This window comes from Xyrauchen texanus, chromosome 41, assembly GCF_025860055.1.
Source record: "Xyrauchen texanus isolate HMW12.3.18 chromosome 41, RBS_HiC_50CHRs, whole genome shotgun sequence".
NCBI lineage: Eukaryota > Metazoa > Chordata > Actinopteri > Cypriniformes > Catostomidae > Xyrauchen > Xyrauchen texanus.
This window is the reverse complement of record NC_068316.1, coordinates 11,043,040-11,067,202: the sequence shown is the minus strand read 5'-3', so window position 1 is coordinate 11,067,202 and position 24,163 is coordinate 11,043,040. Positions and strand designations below refer to the sequence as shown.

The 24,163-nt window shown below is 37.4% G+C and overlaps 1 protein-coding gene across 2 annotated transcripts in view; it reads right to left on the bottom strand.

Moving 5' to 3' along the window:
* Positions 1-21,181, bottom strand: part of LOC127634465 (phospholipase D1-like) — a 42,905-nt gene extending 21,724 nt beyond the window's left edge. Inside the window, exons 1-4 of one of the 2 annotated variants that reach the window (XM_052114050.1) lie at positions 21,059-21,181; positions 1,341-1,517; positions 771-937; positions 67-209 (exon numbers count right to left, since the gene is read on the bottom strand). In XM_052114050.1, coding sequence (XP_051970010.1) covers positions 67-209; positions 771-937; positions 1,341-1,485 — 455 coding nt within the window. In that variant the 5' untranslated portion in view covers positions 1,486-1,517; positions 21,059-21,181. Of the gene's footprint in view, positions 1-66; positions 210-770; positions 938-1,340; positions 1,518-12,108; positions 12,238-21,058 lie in introns of those variants that run through there. The other variant, XM_052114049.1, reaches the window with a different exon arrangement.
* Between the last annotated feature and the right edge of the window lie 2,982 nt (positions 21,182-24,163).

Sequence of the window (24,163 nt, the reverse complement as noted above, 5' to 3'; positions counted from 1 at the left end):
TATAAGTAGGTGTGTCCTAACGTTTGACTGGTAGTGTTGGACGGTGAGAATTTTTTATCAGGTCACCTGCGGGTGGGCAGTGGAATTCTGATGAAGGTCTTGTAGGTGCGGAGTTCCCTGTGAAGCTCCATAAAATGTTTCTCCTTCCTCTTCACCATCCAGGTGAAGTTTCCATGCCTCAACTCTATCTTAAACACTGCAGGAAGCGCCTGGATACATCAGATTAGTCATTATTAAAGGGATAGTTCACACAAAAATGAAAATTATGTCATCACTTACCCTCATGTGGTTCCAAAACCCACATGACTTCCTTTCTTAAATGGAACATAAAGGGGATTTAAGACAGAATGTTACTCTCAGTCGCCATTCACTTTTATTGTATGGGATAAAGATTAAATTGATCTGAATGGTGACTGGGGCTAACATTCTGTCTTTTGTGTTCCACAGTAGGAAGTCCTACAGGTTTGGAACAACATGAGTGTGAGAAAATTATGACATAATTTTAATTTATGGGTGGTAAATCTATTTTCAAAACATGTAATGACTGTTATTAGTCAAAATTATTAACATGGCCATTTGTTTCTTTATTCTTAAAAAAAACTAAACTATTATATTTTGCATGTGCTAAGTGTTTTTGTATATGGTGTCCAAATCTCCAGGGCAACATGTAAATTGCCTTGGCAACCTCTAAATCTCCCGGGCAACAAATATACTTCCTCAGCCCACATAACTAACACTTGATGAAAGGGAATGGGAGTGGGAGATCTCACCTTCGAAACGCTTCTCTGTGTGGTGATGTTGAAGCGATCTTGGGCGGAAGTGAAACGTTCCACCTCCAGGATTTTGGCGGTAATAGGAAGCGCTGTAAGAAACACACGTGCTCCAGATTCTTTGAAGCCCTTCGTTTTATACACCGCTGAGAAGGGGATTCTGTTTTCTGTGGAAACGTTTCAAACTGATCAGTCAGTTACACTGGTTGCTTCAAATAAATAGATAGTTCACCCAAAAATCACAAACCCATCAGACTTTCAGTCTTCTACGGAAACAAAGAGATGTTAGACAGAATGTTAGCCTAAGTCACCATTCACTTTTATTGCATCTATTTCCCATACAGTGAAAGAGAATGGTGACTGAGGCTGTCAATCTGCCTAACATCTTTTTTGTGTTTCACAAAGAAATTAATGTCACAAGTTTGGAACAACATGAGGGTGTGTAAATTACAGAAATTGTATTTTTGCTTGAACCATCACTTTAAAACTTGAGTCATGTGGGTGTTATTTTCCTTTCATTCAGATTATTTTGAGTGGGTTAGATTTTATGATGGTTTTTGTTTCTTTTACCTGCACTGTTAGGGTCCTGCCCATCAAACTCCTCTTCCCCATCTCCAATGTCGAGTTCTCGTGTGTCCAAGTTCTCCATGATATCAGTCATATCATTGGCCACAAGATGCAGGGTGCTGACCGTGGGTTCTTGCTGTCGCTGCATGGCTAACAATCAGCCTGCCGGCCAGGACACTCCTTAACAACACAAGCAAGAGAAAGCAGAAGTTTGCTTTTAAGAACAAGCCATCTCAACACTTAGCCCAATCCTTCAACCCTTCATTCACATTGCAAGTATTATTAGGGGGAGGGGCATTCACAATCTAGAGAGCTTTTGATTGGCAAAAATGTGTGTAATGTGACAGAAGTCATCAATATTTTGGTCTGTTTTCCCAAGAGACAGAAAGACTATCATTTGAAATGTGTATATCTACTAAAAGTACATTTTGTCAACTTTAGACAAGTTAACTCCAAAACTCCAATGTTGATTTCATGGGTCTGATTTCTAATGCAAGTATGAGTGTGTGTTAGAGGAAATAGAAAGAGGATTAGAAAAACTCATTCAGCGCTGAAACAGGAGACAGAAGTTGAGGATCAAATCGGAGACAACAGATAAGCAGTCTGCAACTTCCATCCAGTTCCTCTTTCTTCTTAACCACTCAAAAATAGCTTCAGGAAGCATAAAGGCACCACATACAACGCCAAAAATCCCCCTTCTGTCCAGATACGCTTCATATATTACAGCAACAGCATTCATTTATATAACAACAAGCCTCACCTTTGTACGGATGACTGAGAGAGACAAATTCAGTGATTCTGAGTTTTAGGATGAGTTTTAGGATGCATGCTTAAGATGACTGAAATATTATTAGTCTAAAGTTTTGTTGTTGCCCAGGTGTGCTGGGATTTTTTTTAAATTATGAAGATGATTTCCCCTTTCGTTTTTAACAATCATATTCTTCATCCTTGCTTATAATTTTTTTCATATCATATTTCTTTTCATAAGAAATTAATCAGGAGAATGTAGTCATATAAAGTGACCCAAAATGCATTTGGATACTTAAGCCACACTTAAAAACACATGAATGTCATTGCATTAGATAACAAAAGAAAGATAACACAAGTACATATTTCAGTTTTCACAAAAAGATGTTTATTAGGTTTTAAATATTATAATAATAGATACACTGTTCAAAATGAAGACTATAAACATAAAATATAACTGTTTAGACACTTTTTGGTTAATAAACGTAGTGGAATATGAACACAGCTAATGTGATGAACTTCACCTGTGGTTACTCTGCTAGGACACCTGTGTAAACTTGAGGGAAACTGACTTCGGCTGTGTCTCGTTTCGAAGGCTGCATGCTAGGTAGGACGCGTCCTTTGAAGGCTGCAGTATACCGAGCATCCTCCTTTAAACAAGTCTCATTTAAACGAGACGGCCTTCGTAGGACGAATGGAAATGGAACGTAACATGGTTGCTATGACAGCACGCCACTCTTTAATAAGCGCATGCACTTTGAGTGAGAAGGGAACAAAGTCTCTTTTGAAGGGAATGTATTATGTACATTTTAGGAGTGTTTTAATGATGTAAAGAGAAAAGAGAATAGATTTTACAGGTGTACTTTTTGTCTAATACTTTATTTTAATGATATATGAATATAATCATACATATTATATACTCTGCACCCTTCTACTGAGGTACTTCAACTTGGGAATTAACATTCCTTGCGTTTGAACGTCATATTTACGGGCAAATTGGCCTAATTTTTATTTGGACATTTCCGTTGAAGCAAAGAATTGTTGGTTATGAGTGCCCACGAAGGATACACACATACATCCTCTGAATTACCATGAAAGAAGATCGCATTTGAAGTGTCCTACTCGATTTTCTGAAACGAGACAGCTTCGATGACATGCTGCCGACAAATGTGACCTCCAGAGGACACAGCCTTCCAAATGATACACAGCCTTCATACATCCAGGAAAAATGACCTTGGGATCAGCTAGTAAAAAGTAAAGTTGTGAAGGGCTAGTATAATCTGTTTGTGGATTGGTTTGAAATGTTCCATCTAATGCAATGATATTCATACATTTTTTAAAGAGGCATGAATGTCCAAACCGTAGGGCCACCTTATTTTTTTTACATTTTCGAAGAAAGAAAAGGAAATTGTCATAATTCAGCAAAATTCTTTAATAAAGTCTGCAATAAACAATTGGTACAGCTCCCTCAGATCAGATATACATATACATATATTTTTATAAAATTATTTATGTTTAAATGAGTGTTGGTTATTCATGTTTTTGAGATGTTACAGGCATTACTTCAGAAATTTGCATAATTAATTCTGATTTAATGTAGTGGCCAGCATCATCCAATGTGAGTGTGCGGTGTGGTGGTGGCGTAGTGGGCTAAAGCACAGAACTGTTAATCAGAGGGTCGCTGATTCGATCCCCACAGCCACCACCATTGTGTCCTTGAGCAAGGCACTTAACTCCAGGTTGCTCCGGGGGGATTGTCCCTGTAAGAAAGGCTCTGTAAGTCGCTTTGTATAAAAGCGTCTGCCAAATGCATAAATATAATTGTAAATGATAAAACACGGTAACAATAGGATTTCTAAGGAAAAAATGTGTTAAAGTACACTTTAGTGTACATTGTCTTTAGCAACATGGCCTCTCGCGATAAGCCATTTTTTTTAATTTGATCGACTTATCAGATGAAACTAGAGACTGTAATCTTTTGACTCAAACAGGTTTCAATGTAAAAACTTAATTAGGTTTCTTACCAGATGTAGTTTTGTTGGCATTTCTCCAAAAGACAAACTCCACTTTGATCAGCGCCAAGTTGTTTTGTCACATGACAAGTACGTTGAAAATTGAACCCTTTACTGACAGCACAAAGTCCCCTGAACTAAGATCAGCTGGTTTAAATGAATTGAAATTATGCGTTGAGTATAGCGAAGCCAAAATACACAGTCCACGCATGTGTACGCTGGGTTGCGTACACATGCGAGAGAAATACTTCGATCCACTCTAGACCTGGCTTGCTTTGTTATAGTTTGTTCCCTAACGTCATATAAGGCGGGGTGCCAATGTGTTTGCATTCAAAGACAAAGAGCAAATGTATGATCTTTGAGAAAATCAACAAATGAACTTTCTCACAATTAGCAACTCTTCCTGAGGCACCACACCCCACTGAGCGAAGACTGCAAATTCACACCTCATTATTGCCCTTCCACATCTGTCCCATTCTCTCCCCTCTCCTCCTCATCCATTCCCCTTCAGCCCAGAATCACCTCAAACTCACCTGAGATCTGTATGTAACAAAAGACCATATCTGATGTATACAAATAATGTAACTAGTGTAACATGTTTGGTATCATTTAAAATGTCTCGGTGCATCTGGTATAGTGTTTTGTCCCCAGGTTTATAAAACTTAATGACAACAAAGTTATAAGGTCTTTGCCAAATACTGAATAATTCTGGAGGCCTATCCCCCTCCTTGAAGGTTTAACACCAGGAAGCCAAGAACCAATTCACCCACAAATTCTCAAAGGATAATACCATTTGGTAAACAATGTGTATTCTGTCTGGATATTTAAGGAAGGCTGGCCCAGAGCTCAAGGTTCTCTGTAGTCAGATGATCCCACACCTCGATGTGTGTAACTGTAATACTAGGAATCTGCATTCAGATTTCCCATGCTTTGCAATTACATGTACTTTTCTCAACTGCCAGGTTGGTTCTTTGACTTGTTTCTTTAACTTGTGTTTTAAATCCTACCTGGCAAATAAATTGTTTCTTTTTGATTTATTCCTAATTCCTCTGAAATCATTTATATCAATACTGGGTCTTTAAAATAGGAGAAACCTCTCTGGAGGAACCGAGCAGGAGAATCCCATTTTAAGAATCATTTCTATCATAACTGAAGCTTTAATGTAGGAGGAAGCCACTTAAAGACTATCAGTTTGAATCTCATTAGAAACTGATCAAAAGGTAAATGAATAGAAGAGATTTAGAGTAATCAATAACTTAAATGATTCAAATAAAAGAATGATCAGAAAGAATTTAGAGCTTTAATCTAAATTAGAGGTCAATTTAAAATTGGAGTCAGATAAAATAATAAAGGGATGAATTTGTAAAGTGCAAATTATTAACAATAATTGCTTTACTTCAGTGCTCAGAAAAGACAGAACAATGCAGAGACCTTCAAGAGTCAAATCTATATATTTTTAGCAGTTTTGCCTGCCATTTTACAGTCAAAATATGAAGCATACTTGGGGTGGGAATATGCAGGGATTTGGCAATAAGGTACTGTATTATATCAATATCTGGGTCACTATACAATAATATTGCAATCCTTTATGTTTCGTGCATTGTGATTCAAAATTGTGTAACATTGCCTTTTTTTACTCAATCCGATTTTGATCAACCAGAAAAAAGTATTGTATAAAATATTGATTCCTGCCTTGAGAATATCAATATAATAGGCTGATCACACAGTGATTCGGCAGCAGATACAAAACTGATCAAATGCCTGTAGCATCCAGGTGAGTGTTAAATCAGGTTTGACTGATACTCTGTGCTTGGAGCAGAGCTCTGTTGAAGCACAACTCTTGTTGCCATGGAGGTGACCAGGAGGTGACCTGGAGCCGTCAAAGTACAATTGGACAATTACAATTGTCAAGAACTTCAGAAATGAAACCAGTGACGACCAGTCTTAGTTCAGCCACTTTTCTCTTAAGTGAGCTGTTAGCTGACCCAACAGGGTTTTCGTAACCACTAAAGGAAGACGAATATAGGCTGGCTCTCACTTCCTTTACTGATTCAATGATGCAAAAGCTCTTAGAAAGAAGCCTATTTTAAGGAAGCCTAAATTTCATCTGGGCTCGGGTCTCAAAAGAATCAGTGTGACACAAAAACTATTGAACTCTCATGTAGATCTGTGATATTTTTTCTCTGAAACAAGACAAATGGTAGAATTATTTTTGGAAAACTGACTCAAACTGAGGTGGGTATGGTAAATCTTTCCAGTTTTAGTATTCTAAATTGTGCATGGGACTAAAAATCCTAGTAAAAAAACAAATTAAAAACATTACAATTTAGAAAGATCAGACAACCAGCTTCAGTGTTTATGTGCAGTTTCATGGCCAGAACTTTTTCAATGAGGCCAATCGGCGCTCTTCAGCTGTTTGAGACGGAGATCTCATTACAGAGGGTTCCCATTCAATTGGCTCTTGTCCACCAATTCAGCTCTTCAGTCTATCCCAATATGCCAAATGCAAAAGCAAATTGTGGTTCATGTTGGCTCATATTACAGCCATGAATGAATACCTACTACAGTATTATCAGCCATATACAGGTTGCCGTGCGCAACAGAGCTTAAAAGGAATATTCCGGGTTCAATTCATGTTTCTCTCAAACAACTGAATTTGTGGCATAATATTGATTACCACAAAAATGTACTTGCACTTGCTTCTCCTTTTCTTAAAAAATTAAAAATAATAATAAAAAATAAAAGGCAAAAATCTGGGTTCCAGTGAGGCACTTACAATGGAAGTGAATGGGGCCAATCCATAACCATTAAACCATTTTGCCACAAATGCTGTCAATTGTGCTTAACTTGTATTGAACCCAGAATAGTCCTTTAAGGGTTAAAACAGCAATGTTTGCCACTGTAGCAAAGCAAGTAATGTAGGAATGGAGTCTTGATTTAAGTCTTGAACAGTTAAAAAGACCAACATTTGGACTATGTTTTTCCTAAAAAAAAAAAAAAAAGTAGCACTGGAATAGACAGATTAGGTGCTATTCAAATATTACTCTGCATTTTATGTAAATCACACTCAAACCACAGTCAAATAAGCTTTTTCAGTAAACAACTGTCTCAAACACATTTCCATAGCTATCTAAATAAGGACATAACATAGACCTCTACTATAGACCAGAGTTTCCATACCTCCACAACACCATCAGTACGGCTCAAGTACCTCCAAAACCAAAGATGTGTACCAAAGAATAACTGCCATTTAATGTTATCATTAATGTTGTTACATCAGTGATGTACAAACTGTGACTTGCACGCAAAATGAAGAGAGGAAGTTTGCAGTTATGATGTTTATTGATAAACAACACAAAACAACAAGTCACAGTTTGAACAGACTAATGCTTTTAATTATGCAGCAATACTATATATTAATGTTAGACTGACATTTTTGTTGTAAAGATGGATCATTTGTACTATTTACAAGTATTGAAATCTTTTTTCTCTCTTGTATTTTTCTGTTTTATCATTTGTGTTTTGGATCATGTGTGTCCTTAATAAAGCTTTGATGATGATGATGATGATGATTGATATGTAGAACAAGTGCTAAAACGGTACTTTCTCTTTAAGACTACCGGCATAATAACAAGAGTAATTTTGCAACTGAGGACATCCCTGAATGTCCCCATAGAAGGTTTTTTCCAGATTTTTGTAACCAAACTATAGCTTAGTATGAACACACACACACTCATTATCTTTTTCTATCATGGAAAAGACTTTCCATTAAACTATATTGTTAATATTCTGAGGCAATTATATATTGTTTTATCCCCTAACCTCACAGAAACATTTCTGACACAATTTAGACTTAATTTGGCACATATTACATAGTTATTAAGCCATTTTCCTCATGGGGACAGTTAGCTTGTTCCAAACAATTTATTTTGTCACTAATCAGCATTGTCTCCAAACACACTGATTTTCCAACTACCACACTGAGAACTTCAGAAACACCCCTTTAGTGATGAGGAAAGATCTCAGCTCTGATAAGATGAGAAATGCAGTTTTGGAATTCTCTGTGTGTCTTCACTGACCGCACCTGCACGTGTAATGCAGAACAGTGTTAGATCACCTGTATAAACCAGTAAAGGAACCTGACCCTTGAAATCAAAGTCCTACTCCTATAGCCCTAATACAAACACCCACAAGCACTCAAGGCCAAACCTCATACTGCTTAAAGTGTGAAACTGAACATCACACACAACAACCTTTTATATTTAGTTGATTCGATCCAGAAGGTACAATGTATTTCACATTCAGGTGCCTTTATCTACATCCTATAGTGTTCAAATTGTATTTGGAAGAGTATGATTAAACACTTTTGCTCATATTTAGGGTTAGAGGTTTGTTGAAATATCTAACATTAAATGTTTAGTACTCATCAGGTTTTTCAATGCGTTTAAACATTTTGAAGCACATTTTATAATATTCATCTTGCTTTTGGCACTTTATACATGCTAAATATGCATTTTATGGGTTTCCCACAATCCACGGCAGAATCACTCATGCAAGTGATACGCTTTAAACTATTTTACTGTATATCTGAAGCACACAGATTAAAATCTATTAAACTATAACAGAATTTTTCTATTCTTTTTTTTTTTTGGTCGATGTTAAACGTGTTTTAAATGTGTTTGGCCTATTATTTTTTTCATAAAAATTAAAGTTTATTTTTATGAAGATCCATGGTCTTACCTGAGATTATCAATAAAAGTGGTTTATTCATTAGTACAGTCAGAATATTATGACTAGACCTATAGAAAGAAATAACGTAATTTTCCACAGCACCAGTTTCTAAATGTTCAGATGATCAAAAATTACTTTTATTCAATACAAACATGAAACGCAACAACATAGTTTAGTTGTTAAATATTAATTAACTGCAATGTAATTTTTAAAAAAATAAATAAACACATTGTGTGTGTGTGTGTGTGTGTGTGTGTGTGTGTGTGTGTGTGTGTGTGTGTGTGTGTGTGTGTGTGTGTGTGTGTGTGTGTGTGTGTGTGTGTGTGTGTGTGTGTGTGGAATAAGTAGGTCACTCGCCACCGAAGACCATTTTTGACCCAGGAAAAACCCTGCAACCAATATATGATTAAAAAAAAAATTTGATCTAAATATATCATAATATATTAAAATAACCTAAAATTGGGAGGTGGCACTTTAAGGGACTTCATATGAAAAGAGATTCAGGGACTGAAGAGATACTGTGTTCCATTCTTTATTCCGCAGCTTGCTCCAATGGGACTATCCCTGTAATTAATGCACTGCCAATGGTTTTGTATGAAAGGTATCAGCTTAATTGGCAAGCGACCAAGTCTTTTCATCCACAGAAGCAGTAAAGAGGGACATTGTGTGCTTGTGTGACCAACCTGAGGAATAACCAGATGGATGTCACTCCAATTCTCTCTCCAGCCTTTTAGAACAGTAAGAATGCTGTACAGTACTGCTAGTCAAACCGGTACTGCCAAAGTCACCTCCTCGCATCAGTATACAAACAGAGACTGCTAGAGAAATATCTTACACTTATATAAACACTGATGTCATTCAAGGTTCAAATGAGAAAAGGAAAACTTCACAGTGTGAAGTAATGAAATGGGGCAGTGTGCAAGAATAACATATAGTAGGCCTATACGTCTATATATATATATATACACTCACCTAAAGGATTATTAGGAACACCTGTTCAATTTCTCACTAATGCAATTATCTAATCAACCAATCACATGGCAGTTTCTTCAATGCATTTAGGGGTGTGGTCCTGGTCAATACAATCTCCTGAACTCCAAACTGAATGTCAGAATGGGAAAGAAAGGTGATTTAAGCAATTTTGAGCGTGGCATGGTTGTTGGTGCCAGACGGGCTGGTCTGAGTATTTCACAATCTGCTCAGTTACTGGGATTTTCACGCACAACCATTTCTAGGGTTTACAAAGAATGGTGTGAAAAGGGAAAAACATCCAGTATGCGGCAGTCCTGTGGGTGAAAATGCCTTGTTGATGCTAGAGGTCAGAGGAGAATGGGCCGACTGATTCAAGCTGATAGAAGAGCAACTTTGCCTGAAATAACCACTCGTTACAACCGAGATATGCAGCAAAGCATTTATGAAGCCACAACACGCACAACCTTGAGGCGGATGGGCTACAACAGCAGAAGACCCCACCGGGTACCACTCATCTCCACTACAAATAGGAAAAAGAGGCTACGATTTGACAGTTGAAGACTGGAAAAATGTTGCCTGGTCTGATGAGTCTCGATTTCTGTTGAGACATTCAGATGGTAGAGTCAGAATTTGGCGTAAACAGAATGAGAACATGGATCCATCATGCCTTGTTACCACTGTGCAGGCTGGTGGTGGTGGTGTAATGGTGTGGGGAATGTTTTCTTGGCACACTTTAGGCCCCTTAGTGCCAGTTGGGCATCGTTTAAATGCCACAGCCTACCTGAGCATTGTTTCTGACCATGTCCATCCCTTTATGGCCACCATGTACCCATCCTCTGATGGCTACTTCCAGCAGGATAATGCACCATGTCACAAAGCTCGAATCATTTCAAATTGGTTTCTTGAACATGACAATGAGTTCACTGTACTAAAATGGCCCCCACAGTCACCAGATCTCAACCCAATAGAGCATCTTTGGGATGTGGTGGAACAGGAGCTCGTGCCCTGGATGTGCATCCCACAACTCTCCATCAACTGCAAGATGCTATCCTATCAATATGGGCCAACATTTCTAAAGAATGCTTTCAGCACCTTGTTGAATCAATGCCACGTAGAATTAAGGCAGTTCTGATGGCGAAAGGGGTCAAACACAGTATTAGTATGGTGTTCCTAATAATCCTTTAGGTGAGTGTATATATATATATATATATATATATATATATATATATATATAGTCACCTTTTGCCTAAATGAAACCGCTGCACATTCTCAACCAACTTCATGTGGTACCACTGAGATACTTTTTAACTAGTATTGAAAGAGTTCCCATGTACTGTATGTTGCCCACTTGTTGGTTGCTTTTCCTACATTATCTAGTTCCAGTCTAACTCATCCATTTTGAAATTGTCTAAAAAACGTATTTATTTAATTAAAAAAGGTTTTAAAGATCATGAAAAACATAGCCTACATTCAGTGAGATGTGTCCAAACTTTTATCTGGTACTGTAGTATCTTTCCTGGAACCAGTTTCTGAACAATCAGTCCACCTGCTTCCCAATACGATAGTGTGTGGAACTTAATTTGCATCTGTAGTAAGCATGCTCTTAATAGAGTACAACGCTCTAACAAGCCACATTCTGATTACTGATTGCAGAATGCAAACACAAGGCAGCGTTTTCTGTGTGTATCTGGTGGGTTGGCAAGAAATACAATCTACCAGACACAAGTCGGTGGGTGGAGGACACTTACTGGGTCATGCAAATTCCCCAGGACTATTGCAAACCAAGTGTGGAAGCATTTAGGGAGCAAATTCACACGCAGACCCTCAAAATAATTGATTTATTGTAAGAATAAAGCTTATTTCTATTTAAGGACTTGCAATGCACAAATCGACCAGTTCTCAAATGCAAACCTGACACAAATTTCACAAAGCCGATCTGATAAATACAAAATGAATTTCTGTTGTTATGAAATACAGTGTGTCTTTATTATGTACATACGCCGCAGTGACTCACACTCTCCCACATGTTGCACATGTACAAAGAAATCACACTCTTTATGCAAATGCTGATAATCCCAAAGAATGGCCAGTGCGTATATATTACATATATTTTTACAAGCAGTTGTCACAAATGTTGCACAAGTGACCTATTTATGAATGAAGATTCCTAATTGTAATGTTTCTTGCATGCATTTATCTCAGGTAAGAGAACATTGTTTTTATAAATGTTCAAATGTAAATTTGAAAAACATCCAAGAAGAGTTTGAATGACAGGATGGCTCATTGATTGTAAAAGCAAGTTGACTAACCTGCCCGCTCACAGGCAGAGGCCCCATCATTTTTGATATCCTCAAGAGTTTCTTCTTATTTCCAGAAAAAATTTTAATAAAATAACCACAATGATGCAAGACAGCCAAACACACACTGCCCACTCACACACCACTCACAGGAAGACAGTTCTGTGTGTCAGTGTATTTGACCAAAGGGGGCAATAGAGGCTGAAACCATGTAGTCACATGTGATGAAAGGGGAGGAGTCTTTGCAGCCTTAAAGGGATAGTTCAACCTAAAATGAAAATTTTCTTATTATTTACTCACACTCATGCATTTACGTTTACATTTACATTTATGCATTTGGCAGACGCTTTTATCCAAAGCGACTTACAGAGCACTTATTACAGGGACAATTCCCCTGGAGCAACCTGGAGTTAAGTGCCTTGCTCAAGGACACAATGGTGACGATCGAGCCGGCAACCTTCTGCTTACAAGTTTTGTGCTTTTGCACACTACGCCACCACCATTCCTGTACCATTCCAAATGTGTGTGACTTTCTTTCCTCTGCAGAACACAAACAAAGTTTTTATAAAAATATCTCAGCTCTGGAGGTCCATACAATGCAAGTGAATGCTGACCAAAACCTTGAAGCTCCAAAAAGCACATAAAGGCAGCATAAAAGTAAACAAAGAAAAGCAAAAGAAAAGAAAAAAAACTCACATTTAGTGTGACCCATTACTGATAATTAATACTACTACTAATGACTATAAAAAATAGCATAGCAAAAACTATTTTGTTTTTGGCATTCAAAAGGCATGCAGAGTGCACTGCAGGTCAGCATAGTATTAATATTTCACAAAGAAAAACACTTAAGATCTGTAAAGTGGTTTATTAAAAAAGTGATACGAAGGGAAATATGGCTTGATATATATTATATTAAAGATATAAGAAAGCTCATGTAAGATTAAATGCTAAGGCTAAACAATGCAGCAATGTGGAATAAATTATGAGGACAATCCACAGAAGAGTGGATGCAAGGCAGTGATGCAGCTTAATGCATGTTAAGAGAATCCATATGAGAAAAAATTATTTCAGTTTTTAAGGCATTTGTTGTAAATGAAATATACATCTTTACTGCATCTTCAGGATTTCTTCCTCGAGTTACTTCGGCATTTAATGTTGTTAGTCAAAAAAACTTTGTGCTTTAGCGCCACCAGTTGTTCTGGTTCTAATAACTGCAAAGACTTCAGACATGTGAGCTAAAGCTTATATATTATTGGTCGGGGCTTTTCTTCACTGGGTGAAGAAAAATAAACACGACACACTCGCTTTAAAAAAAAAAAGCTCTGTCGTGGCACGATTTGGTGAAAATGTTTGCTCTAGGTCTCATTAGGAATCTATTGTTTATATTCAAATGTTGATCGCGGTGAGAAATCGTGCCAAACAATTGCGTTTGTTGAGCAAAGGCCTTAAGACTCCAATGGTTTAATCCAAATCTTCTCAAGTAATCCAATCAATTTTGGGTGAGAACAGACCAAAATATAACTATTTGTTTTCACTACAAATCTTGACATCAGCGGTCTCCTTGGTGATCATGATTTCAAGCTCAGTTACACTTCCTAGCGCAATCTATCTGCAAGCACTAGGAAGTGTAATCGAGCTTGAAATAATTAGCATGCTAGGAGCTGCAATGACAAAATGTACAGTGAAAAACGAGATACATTTTGGTCTGTTCAACCCAAAATCGATTGGATTGCTTCAGAAGACATGGCTTAAAACACTGGAGTCTTATGGATTACTTATATGCTGCCTTTGTGTGTTTTTTGGATTTTTAAAGTGTTTGGTCATTATTAACTTGCATTGTATGGACCTACAGATCCGAGATATTCTTCTCAAATTCTTCGTTTGTGTTCTGCAGAGGAAAGAAAGTTAAGCACATCTGGGATGGCATGAGGGTGAGTAAATGATGAGAGAATTTTTTGTTTTTGGGTGAACTATCCCTTTAACAGAGAAGCATGAACATGCAGCTGGCACTGTATGTTTAGTGTGATAAAGGATGTGCTTTTTATCTTTTGAAGACTTCCTTATTAGAGATCGACACTTCCACATAAACAAATACTATAAGTTAATGTTTTTCTAAAAGATTTGGTGCCAATATCTTATACCAAACTCATCTCCTTCCCTTATCTATGGGTGGATTGATTCTATATACAAACATAATTAATCATTGCCTTTTTTTTTTCACTTTTTAAACATTTAAAAAGTAGTGTATAAACATTACATTCTTGACTGAAGTTCTTAGTAAAGCGCTGCATTTAAACACAAAGCATTTAAGAGCAGTCTGCTTGTTCTCCCTCTTGTCTCCTGGAGAAAGCTGTTATTAAACGCACATCTTCTGGTAGGACTGTTTGTCAGATGACACGACAGTTCCTACACACGCACTCGCAAACACGTGTCGTAAAGTCACACCTAAACTGTGTGTCGCACCCATATCTGAAATGCAAGACTTGTGGCCTTTGCAGTGGTGATGGAAATCCAAGATAAAGAAAAGACAGAAAGTGACAATGTGCAACTTCAGATGGCTGCAATGTGATAAAGAACATGATGGTGATGTTCCTTTAAACAAACAGAACTATTTGCTTTTGAGCAACTCAAATTACATTGGCTGAAACAACACACAAATATGCATCATAACCCTCATTTACAGTACATCCCTAACTATGTGTTATGATCTAATTTTTAGCATTGTAATATGTAGTTATCAGAGACTGTATACACAGTATGGTATGCATTCTAGTTATATGCTGATCTATCGACCAGGCGACATTTGACCTTTTGATCTTATTTTTCCCTGCCATGAAAGTGAATGGTGACTATGAAGAAAAATGAAAATCCATACAGGTTTGAAACAACATGAGATTGAGTAAATGATTACTAAATGTTTTATGAAGCACAGATCAATCCTGAATCCTGAATGAATGTAAAACAAGCATAAGCTTTGTTCTGTACTCATTCCCACCCTTGAACAACACCCTTGAGTCATTGTCAATTCTGTGACTACACGGACAAGCTGATCAGTTTTTATCCAGGGATCCATAAAATGTGTGTTAGTGATATATTAACTGCATGTCCAATAATGTGCATCCTGCCTACTTCTTTTCTAATGGGCTATTGTAAAGAATTCCAGAGGAGTGCTAATGTTGGTCAGGCATTTCTTTATTCATTTTTTTTATTGAACATCAACTGAACAACGGATGAATGTTACCAGCTAATGATCACAAAGGGGAGCAATATGTCACTGTCACTGCTGAGCACACTCATAAACAAGAACTGTTCCAAAGTCCACCATCACTACTTTGTTTATCATTAGAACTGAATTATAAAACAATATATTTAAAACAAACAGCTCCCTATCGCTTGATGTATTACTTTTTAACGGTTCTCCATCGAGATGGGAACAATAAGCTGAAATGTGGAATTTATTTTATTTTATGTGCTTCACAGTTAATATGAAAAATGTGTAAATGGTCTACAAAAAGCATGAGTGTTTGTCTATATGTTAAAAGGAATATTCTGGGTTCAATACAAGTTAAGATCAATTGACAGCTTCATTCATTTATTTAACTGATTCCATATTTTGGGTTGTGTTTATTTGTCCTGTAGATAGAATCAAAAATAAATGTTAATTTAAAAAGAAAGTAAGAAAGTAAGAAGACAGCTTCCTTGATAAAGATTAAATCTGTAGAGCAAGCGCCCTCTTGTGGTGACTGACACATGAAGCTTATTTAATTTCCTCCCGTCTAAAAGCCTCTAAGCAAATGGCATTAATGCTGTTAAAACTCAATGAGATTTGATTAAAGGTGGTTTGTCATTTAATTTAAGCCCAGTTCTTTTAATTGCACTTCTGCCATCCTTAATAAACAGCATCATGCTTAGTAAACAAAGGGTCACAATGAATAGAATATTCAGATTCAAATTTCAATCAATTTTAAGATTCAATCTTTATAGAATTGTTTTTTCAGATTTTTGGAGGAAAATCTGAGAGGTTAATGCCCATGCAAAACCTACTGCTACAATGCTAGGGTGGTTGCTAGAGTGTTCCAGAAGGTTGCTAGGTGGTTGCTTCCTGGCCCAAGTCATAAGAGTTCACTGCCTTTCTCGTTTAATGTCAGTCTAAGAGATTGTCTGCACTAGTGTTATCATAAAGTTTAGAATAAGATGAAGAGCAAGCAATTGTAATGGTAAAATACCATAAATGAGTGACAAACTGGAAATGACATGATTCCAGTTTGACTAAATTTCAAGAAAGTGCATTGACATGTTTATCCTAAAGCTAAAGATTATGGACAAAGTGACTGAGTTTGTGTCTGGTCACAGGACATTCATTAAGTCTGGAGTCATGCCCTAAATCTTATGAGAAGTGACTCACAAATGCATCTCACCACTAACATACCCACGGTCATCTACCAACTCATTTCTTTTTTGGCTAAGAGATTTATACAACCTATAAGAGATTGTACAGTGCAACACCACATCCCCATCGATGCTTAGGCATTTTGTACGTTATTTCATAATATCCCCACAGTCTGACAAAGATCATCACAAATCTGGTGTTTGAGCTCCACAGAACAAATCGCAGAGAAAATCGTGTTCTAACTAGGGCTGCAACTAACTATTATTTTGATTATCTATTAATCTAACGACAATAAGAATGATTATTCGACTATTCAGCGATTATTGCAAAGATTAATCATTAGCTCTTAACCGAATATTCAGCTTGTGCCCGACTTGATCGTGCTTATTAACAGTAAAGAGGAAAAACTCATCTTTTAAAAATACCTCTGAATGACATTCACTGAATTATAGGGAAAAATACATTTATTAATTTTAATTCAGTATAGGGTTAGGGTCCAGGTTAGGGTTGCAATTCACTGCAAAAAAAATCATTTTGTTATCAAGTGTTTTTGTCTTGTTTTCCATCTAAAATACACTTACAGACAGTAGGGAATGAAGTTCACAGTTATAAAAACTTCTGACACTAAAGATACCTTTCTACAACCTCTGAAAAACACCAAAACAAAGATGCCCAGTGTCCCTGCTCATCTGCGTGAACGTGCCTTAGGCATGCTGCATGGAGGTATGAGGACTGCAGATGTGGCCAGGGCAATAAATTGCAATGTCTGTAGTGTGAGATGCCTAAAACAGTGCTACAGTGAGACAGGAAGGACAGCTGATCATCCTCACAGAGGCAGACCACCTGTAACAACGCCTGCACAGGATCAGTACATCTGAATATCACATCTGCGAGACAGGTACAGGATGGCAACAACAACTGCCCGAGTTACACCAGGAACACACAATCCCTTCATCAGTGCTCAGACTGTCCACAATAGGCTGAGAGAGGCTGGACTGAGGGCTTGTAGGCCTGTTGTAAGGCAGGTCCTTATAAGACATCACCAGCAACAACATCTCCTAAGGGCACAAACCCACCTTCACTGGACTAGACAGGACTGGCAAAAAGTGCTCGTCTTGGTTTTGTCTCACCAGGGATGATGGTTGGACTCGCATTTATCGAAACGATAAGCGAAGCGATATCGCCTGTACTCCGGCGCGGGATCGATTTGGAGGTGGAGGGTCCTTCGTGATCTGGGGAGGTGTGTCACTGCATCGTCAGACTGAGCTTGTTGTCATTGCAGGCAATCTCAATGCTGTGCGTTACAGGGAAGACATCCTCCTCCCTCATGTGCTACCCTTCCTGCAGGCTCATCCTGACATGACCCTCAAGCATGACAATGCCACCAGCCATACTGCTCTTTCTGTGTGTGATTTCCTGCAACACAGGAATGTCAGAGCCCGGATCTCAATCCCATTGAGCACGTGTGGGACCTGTTGGATCGGAGGGCTAGGCCCATTCCCCCCAGAAATCTCCGGGAACTTGCATGTGCCTTGGTGGAAGAGTAGGGTAACATCTCACAGCAAGAACTGGCAAATCTGGCACTTAATGCAGCTGGTGGTCACATCAGATACTGACTGTTACTTTTGATTTTTCAACATTCTCAGATAACAATTTTTATTCTTCAGCATAGCTGCTAAAGTAAATGTACATTGTTTTAAAGCAGTTTTAGATATTTATATTGGAAAACAAGACAAAACAAAAACATATTTTGTTGCTGTGTATAATGGGACAAAGACTTCCTCTCTCACCTTTCTGTTCACTTCAATCCATCTTTAACTCACAAAAAAACAAACTCTCTCTTAATAATAAAGCTCCTTATTGCCAATTTTCTTCACGATAAGAAATGCACAGTGACACATATATTATGATTCAGTAAATCGAGAGCCATCATGTTATAATCCAGCTGCATTAAGCGTGCGTTGTGTTTGAGTGTTTGAGGGACAAGCGTCCCCATGACAGAGTGTGCCTCAGCCGGGTGCAGTTTCAATCTCTCTCCATTAGATCGGGGCACTCGCGCAACTCATAAGAGGCGCTGACCGCACAGAGAAATACCAGTTTCAGATCCAGCACCACTTATTCCACAACGAGAGTGCTTCTGTATTTTTGCATTATAATTCCCTCATACTTTGTGATCTACATCACCTGAAGCTGTTTGGAAAGTTTAGAGTGCATCTGGACTGTGAGCTCTCCTCCTCAATCAAGAGCGAGCTGCAGTGCTGCTCTCACGTGTCATCATTAGAGTTAATGGTAATATCATGTTACGTTAAATGAGATCAAACGTAGAGATATTTACTAAGTGTTGCTAAAACACAAGCAGTTCGGCTTTCTCAGGCTGTGTTTCCACGGGGGTGGACGAAATCCACTCAAAGGCGCTCACAGCGCTAGGAGAGAGATGCTCTTTTAACATTCATTTTCAATTGATAAACTATAAAATATTTGAATATTTTGGTAAAAGATCCCGCAGACCCCACTGCTTTGGCCGTATCTGGACCCCCTGTGCAGTTTTGTATAGATTATTTTGACTGTTTTGAATTTATTTGTTCTTCTTCCTTTAACTTTGAAATAAAAAAAGAAAGTGCAATGTGTAAATGTATATCGTGATAAATATCGATATAGAACAATATGAAAAAGATTATCGTGATAACAATTTTGGAAATATCGCCCAGCCCTACTTAGGATACATCAATATTGCTCATCCACAAATGCGTAATTTAACTTCCTCTCCTTCGTCTAAAAAAGAAAATTACACAGAGACCACAAAGTCTATTTCCACTTTTCTAGGCCAACGCACTTGCTTGGACATGTTTCTTGTTTTCAAAGATGCCAAACAAAATAGGTTAATTGAACCACTTCCCTGAGAAATAACCATAAGAGAAGTTCTCAAATATACAGCCAACAGCTTTCATCTGAACTTGCTTGTGAGACCACTTCAAGTAATTTAAGTCATTTATTAACCTTCATGTTGTTGCAAACCTGTATGACTTTCTTTCTTCAGTGGAACACAACAGGAGGTGTTAGGCAGTATGTTAGTCTCAGTCACCATTCACTTAAAGTGATAGTTCCCAAAGAAAGTAAGTCATACACATCTGTGATGGCATGAGGGTGAGTAAATGAGAGAATAAACATTTTTGGGTGAACCATCCCATTGATTGCATCTTTTTTTTCCCATGCAATGAAGGTGAATGGGGACTGGGACTGTCTTTCTGCTGAACATTTCCTTGTGTTCCATGAGAAAATGTTTTTATTGGTGTTTGTTTAAGGCAGTGTGAATTAGCCTTTATTTGCAACACAAGTCATGCAACCCTCTGTGCTTCTGAAGGGGAAAAAAAGATGATATCGCAACAAGCTAAAAGACAAACACCAGTTTAGCAACTCTTGTAACCAAGCAACAATTTGATCAATGTAACATACAGCTGATATATAACATACAGATAAGGCGTATCCTCCTCTATAACAGCTTAATCACATGACAATCCTCCTGTAATTTCTCATGATCCTAAACATGTACTCAGAAACCACACCCCTTGGTCCTTAAATGTGTGTTAATACACAGTTATAGTATCTCTCCAACACATACACACTATTTATGAGTGCTGCTGTCAGTTAACAGTGGGATAACACATATTTTGCCTCATTAGAGTACAAAGGGCAACTCTAAACCCATGCTCAAACACCTGCCCTCTAAGTCAACCAAAAACTCCCAATCCATTTACAATGTTCTAGATCCTTAAGATATGAAAACAAACTGACCAAACAAACTTACAGGGCTGCTCTAATGTACTTTAGAGGTGTGCTTAAATATGGCCAGACTATAAAAGATAACATGGATCTTCTGTACATCATAAATAAGATAATTGTAGATGCTCCTATTTGGTTTGTGCTCAGTTTTAATCAAGGGAATGGAGCATGTTTATCATATACTCCTAAATCTTGGATGAAAGGACCACATAATGATAATGCTTTGACAACCAAAACACAGCAGGTCAACAACACTGTTTTTCGAAAGATTTGGCTTAAACATGTCAGTCAGCTGGAGCAATAGTAACAATCAGTTCAGGTCTCCAAAGTTGCCATGCAGGTACAGCAGGTTGTTTGCCATGCAAAATAAGTGGGTGTGAGCAATGGAAACATAACTGCATTGTTTTAAAGTTGTCACGCTCAGTTTCTTAATATAGTTTAACGAAATTTATTTGGAAACTTTCTGACATCCCACAATGAGCTTTTTTGATACAGTCCATAAAGCTGTCATAGTATATATGGCTGCTGCCTCCTTGTGTCGCCATGCATTTCAAACAAGTCACTCTTATTGCATTAAGACACATGTCTGTAGTTGTCAGTGTCTTTTAAAGCTCAGATGAACTACTTTTCCCCGCGACCCTGTACACAGGATAAGCGGTTGACGATGGATGGATGGATGGATGGATGAACTACTTTTCCGCGTGTGTCAAACTTAGTTGTTTCTACCCAGAGATTAAAGCTAAATTGCGTTAGATACTCCAATACGGTTTGGATAAAAGCATAGGAACATACCTTAAGAAGAACTGGAGGGAGGCAGATGTCTGGACTGCTCTGAACCAGCTGATCTCCTCGGAAAAGCGAACGTGGATCATTAAGCTCGCGCTTCCTCGTTTGCGCTATTGGACCCGCCGCCCCGCCCAATTACACTGTGCAGAGGCGTTTACTGTCATTAACAGTGTCACTAAAACTGATTGTGCTAACATTGGTCAATATTCATGCCATATTCATCTTGTTTGAAAATATATATATTCAGGAAGTACAAGCCAGCTTATTTAATAGTTTATTTTGAGATTTATAGGGTGATAATACTAGCTTGATCACATGTATTTATTTTTGGATGTATTACATCGGATCGACTACGTGGACCACGGAGTTCAGCATTGCTTAGTTTGGCCATATGAATGCGTACGTGCACGCGCAAATGTACTACAGTATGAGTATGCATTCTGTTGCGCGCGTGCCACTGCGGCATCCCAATCATTCCGTTCTTTAATTATGTCAATTTAAAAAAGTTACTCAGAGGTCCTTAGAGGACAAAAATGTCCGCGTCAAAAAACTGCTATAATAATATTATATATTAATAATGTTATATAGTAATATTATTTTCCACTTTCAGTATTTTATAATATAAAAATATTATATATTATATTATATTCTACTGTCACTGACATAGATTTTTTAACCATGATCAGTCCTGATCATAATTTCCAAATATTCACTTATTTTCAGGATTTTAACCCTTTCAATGCCAGTTTCTTTACATACTGACGCTGTTGTTTTTTTTACACTCACACGCACATGCACGCACACACATTTCTCAATACACAGATACACATTACACACTCTGACATCTATATCAACACACCCACACAATTGTAGCTGCATCATTTATTCAATTTGCCTGCTGTGCTCTATAATACAGAAAATAGGAAAAAAAAGCACGTATTTGCTCCATAGGCTAAACATGAGAAACATCTAGTGGAAAATATTAAACATTTCAATTTTGAAGCCAGGGCTCTGGAATGAAAGCTTAATATGATTCATGGTTAATGCTTTAGTGGCACTGGGATCAAATAATGCTGTTTTAATGGATTTCAATGGGGACATTTCTGTCCTGAAGGTCCTGAGTGTAACTTAACATCCTCTCACTTTCATCTGTTTTTATTTTCATCAAACTTATCATGTGTAAATATTTGTATGAACATAAAAAGATTCAGCAACTAAGACATAAACTGAACAAGTTTCACAGACATGTGACTAACAGAAATAGAATAATGTGTGTGTTGGGGGAGTAACAGTCAGTATACGGTTTGGCCACCAGCTGCAATAAGTACTGCAGTGCATCTCCTCCTCATGGACTGAACCAGATTTGCCAGTTTGGACCTTCAAGGCTTGCAAGCCTTACCCTTTCAAGCCTTTCAGGTTATGTTGATATAGGACTCGTTTTACTGTGGATATAGATACTTGTCTACCTGTTTTCTCCAGCATCTTCACAAGGTCCTTTGGTGTAGTTCTGAGATTGATTTGCACTTTTCACACAAAACTACATTAATCTCTAGGAGACAGAATGTGTCTCTTTCCTGAGTGGTATGATGACTGTGTGGTACCATTGTGTTCATACATTCTATTGTTTCTATAGATGAATGTGGCACCTTCAGGCATTTGGAAATTGCTCCCAAGGATGAACCAGACTTCTGGAGGTCCACAATTATTTTTTTTCTGAGGTCTTTGCTGATTTCTTTACATTTTCCCATGATGTCAAGCAAAGAGGCACTGAGTTTGAAAGTAAACCTTAAAATAAATCTACAGGTACACCTCCAATTGACTCAAATGAGTCTATCAGAAGCTAACAGGCTAATTACCTAAAGGCTTGACATAATTTTCTTACATTTTCCAAGCTCCTTAAAGGCAAAGTTAAATTAGTGTATGTAAACTTCTGACCCACTGGAATTGTGATATAGTCAATTAAAAGTGAAACAATCTATCTGTGAACAATTGTTGGAAAATGACTTGTGTCATGCACAAAGTAGCTAGATGTCCTAAACGACTTATATGAATATGAAATCTGTGGAGTGGTAAAAAGAATGAGTTTTAACGACTTCAACCTAGTCATGATTACAGTAATCTTTAACAAACTTAAAGTTAAAAATATAGTCAAGTTTTATTAATATAATTTTGTTAAGTGTTACCCAACTCAATTTGATGGAAATTTGTTATGAAAAATAAAATGGGTAAATCTTAAAAATAGGAAGAATATTGTTTTGAGTGTAGATAGTGTGAAAACAAAAAAATAAATGCAGGTAGTAATGTTACTTTCCTTGAATACATATTATGTTAGTTATTTCCATATTTTAACTGCATTGTAAAGAAAGGAAAAACTAACATCTTGCTGGACCAATATTTTGAACAGGTGATAAGGTACAAATGTTGATATTTTTTAATTATAGGAACACTCTGAAAAATACATGGAAATCCATTATTCCCAAAAAGTACTTTGAGATTTATGAAAAGCACCACTGCCTGATGATGGACAATGCTGCCATCGTGTGGTGATAATTGGAAAAATCAAATTGCGCCCAACAGCCTGTTTTCACATATCTCACTGACTGAAAAAGAAACGTCAAAATTTAACTTATAATACAGACAACAGAAATGAACAAGAACATAAGTGATTACTCATATTTATTTGTCAAAAATGTGAATATATTTTTTTAAAAGTTTCTGCATTTTATAACTCACAAATCAAAAATAAAATCTTTACGCTGTGACAATGAAATTTGACGCGGAATACAACAGAGGAGGAAAATCCCATGTTTTATAATAAAACGTGGCCAAACAAACATCAACCACTACAGCACCATGGACAGCACCAACCTCATCTCGCCTTCCACACTCCCTGTTTATTCCGATCTACAAGCATAATGCCATAATGAAAGCGTACAGGATGGTCACGTCATACCACCAGGTGGCATAAAACGAACAAATATTAAACAGTGCCTTACAATATCGTTTTTATTTAGTCTCTGCATGAAACTAATCGTATGTGTTTGGAATAACGTTGGGTATAAAAGTTTCAAGCGTACAACATGCTTTGCAAAGGGACAGAGAATTTGCAAA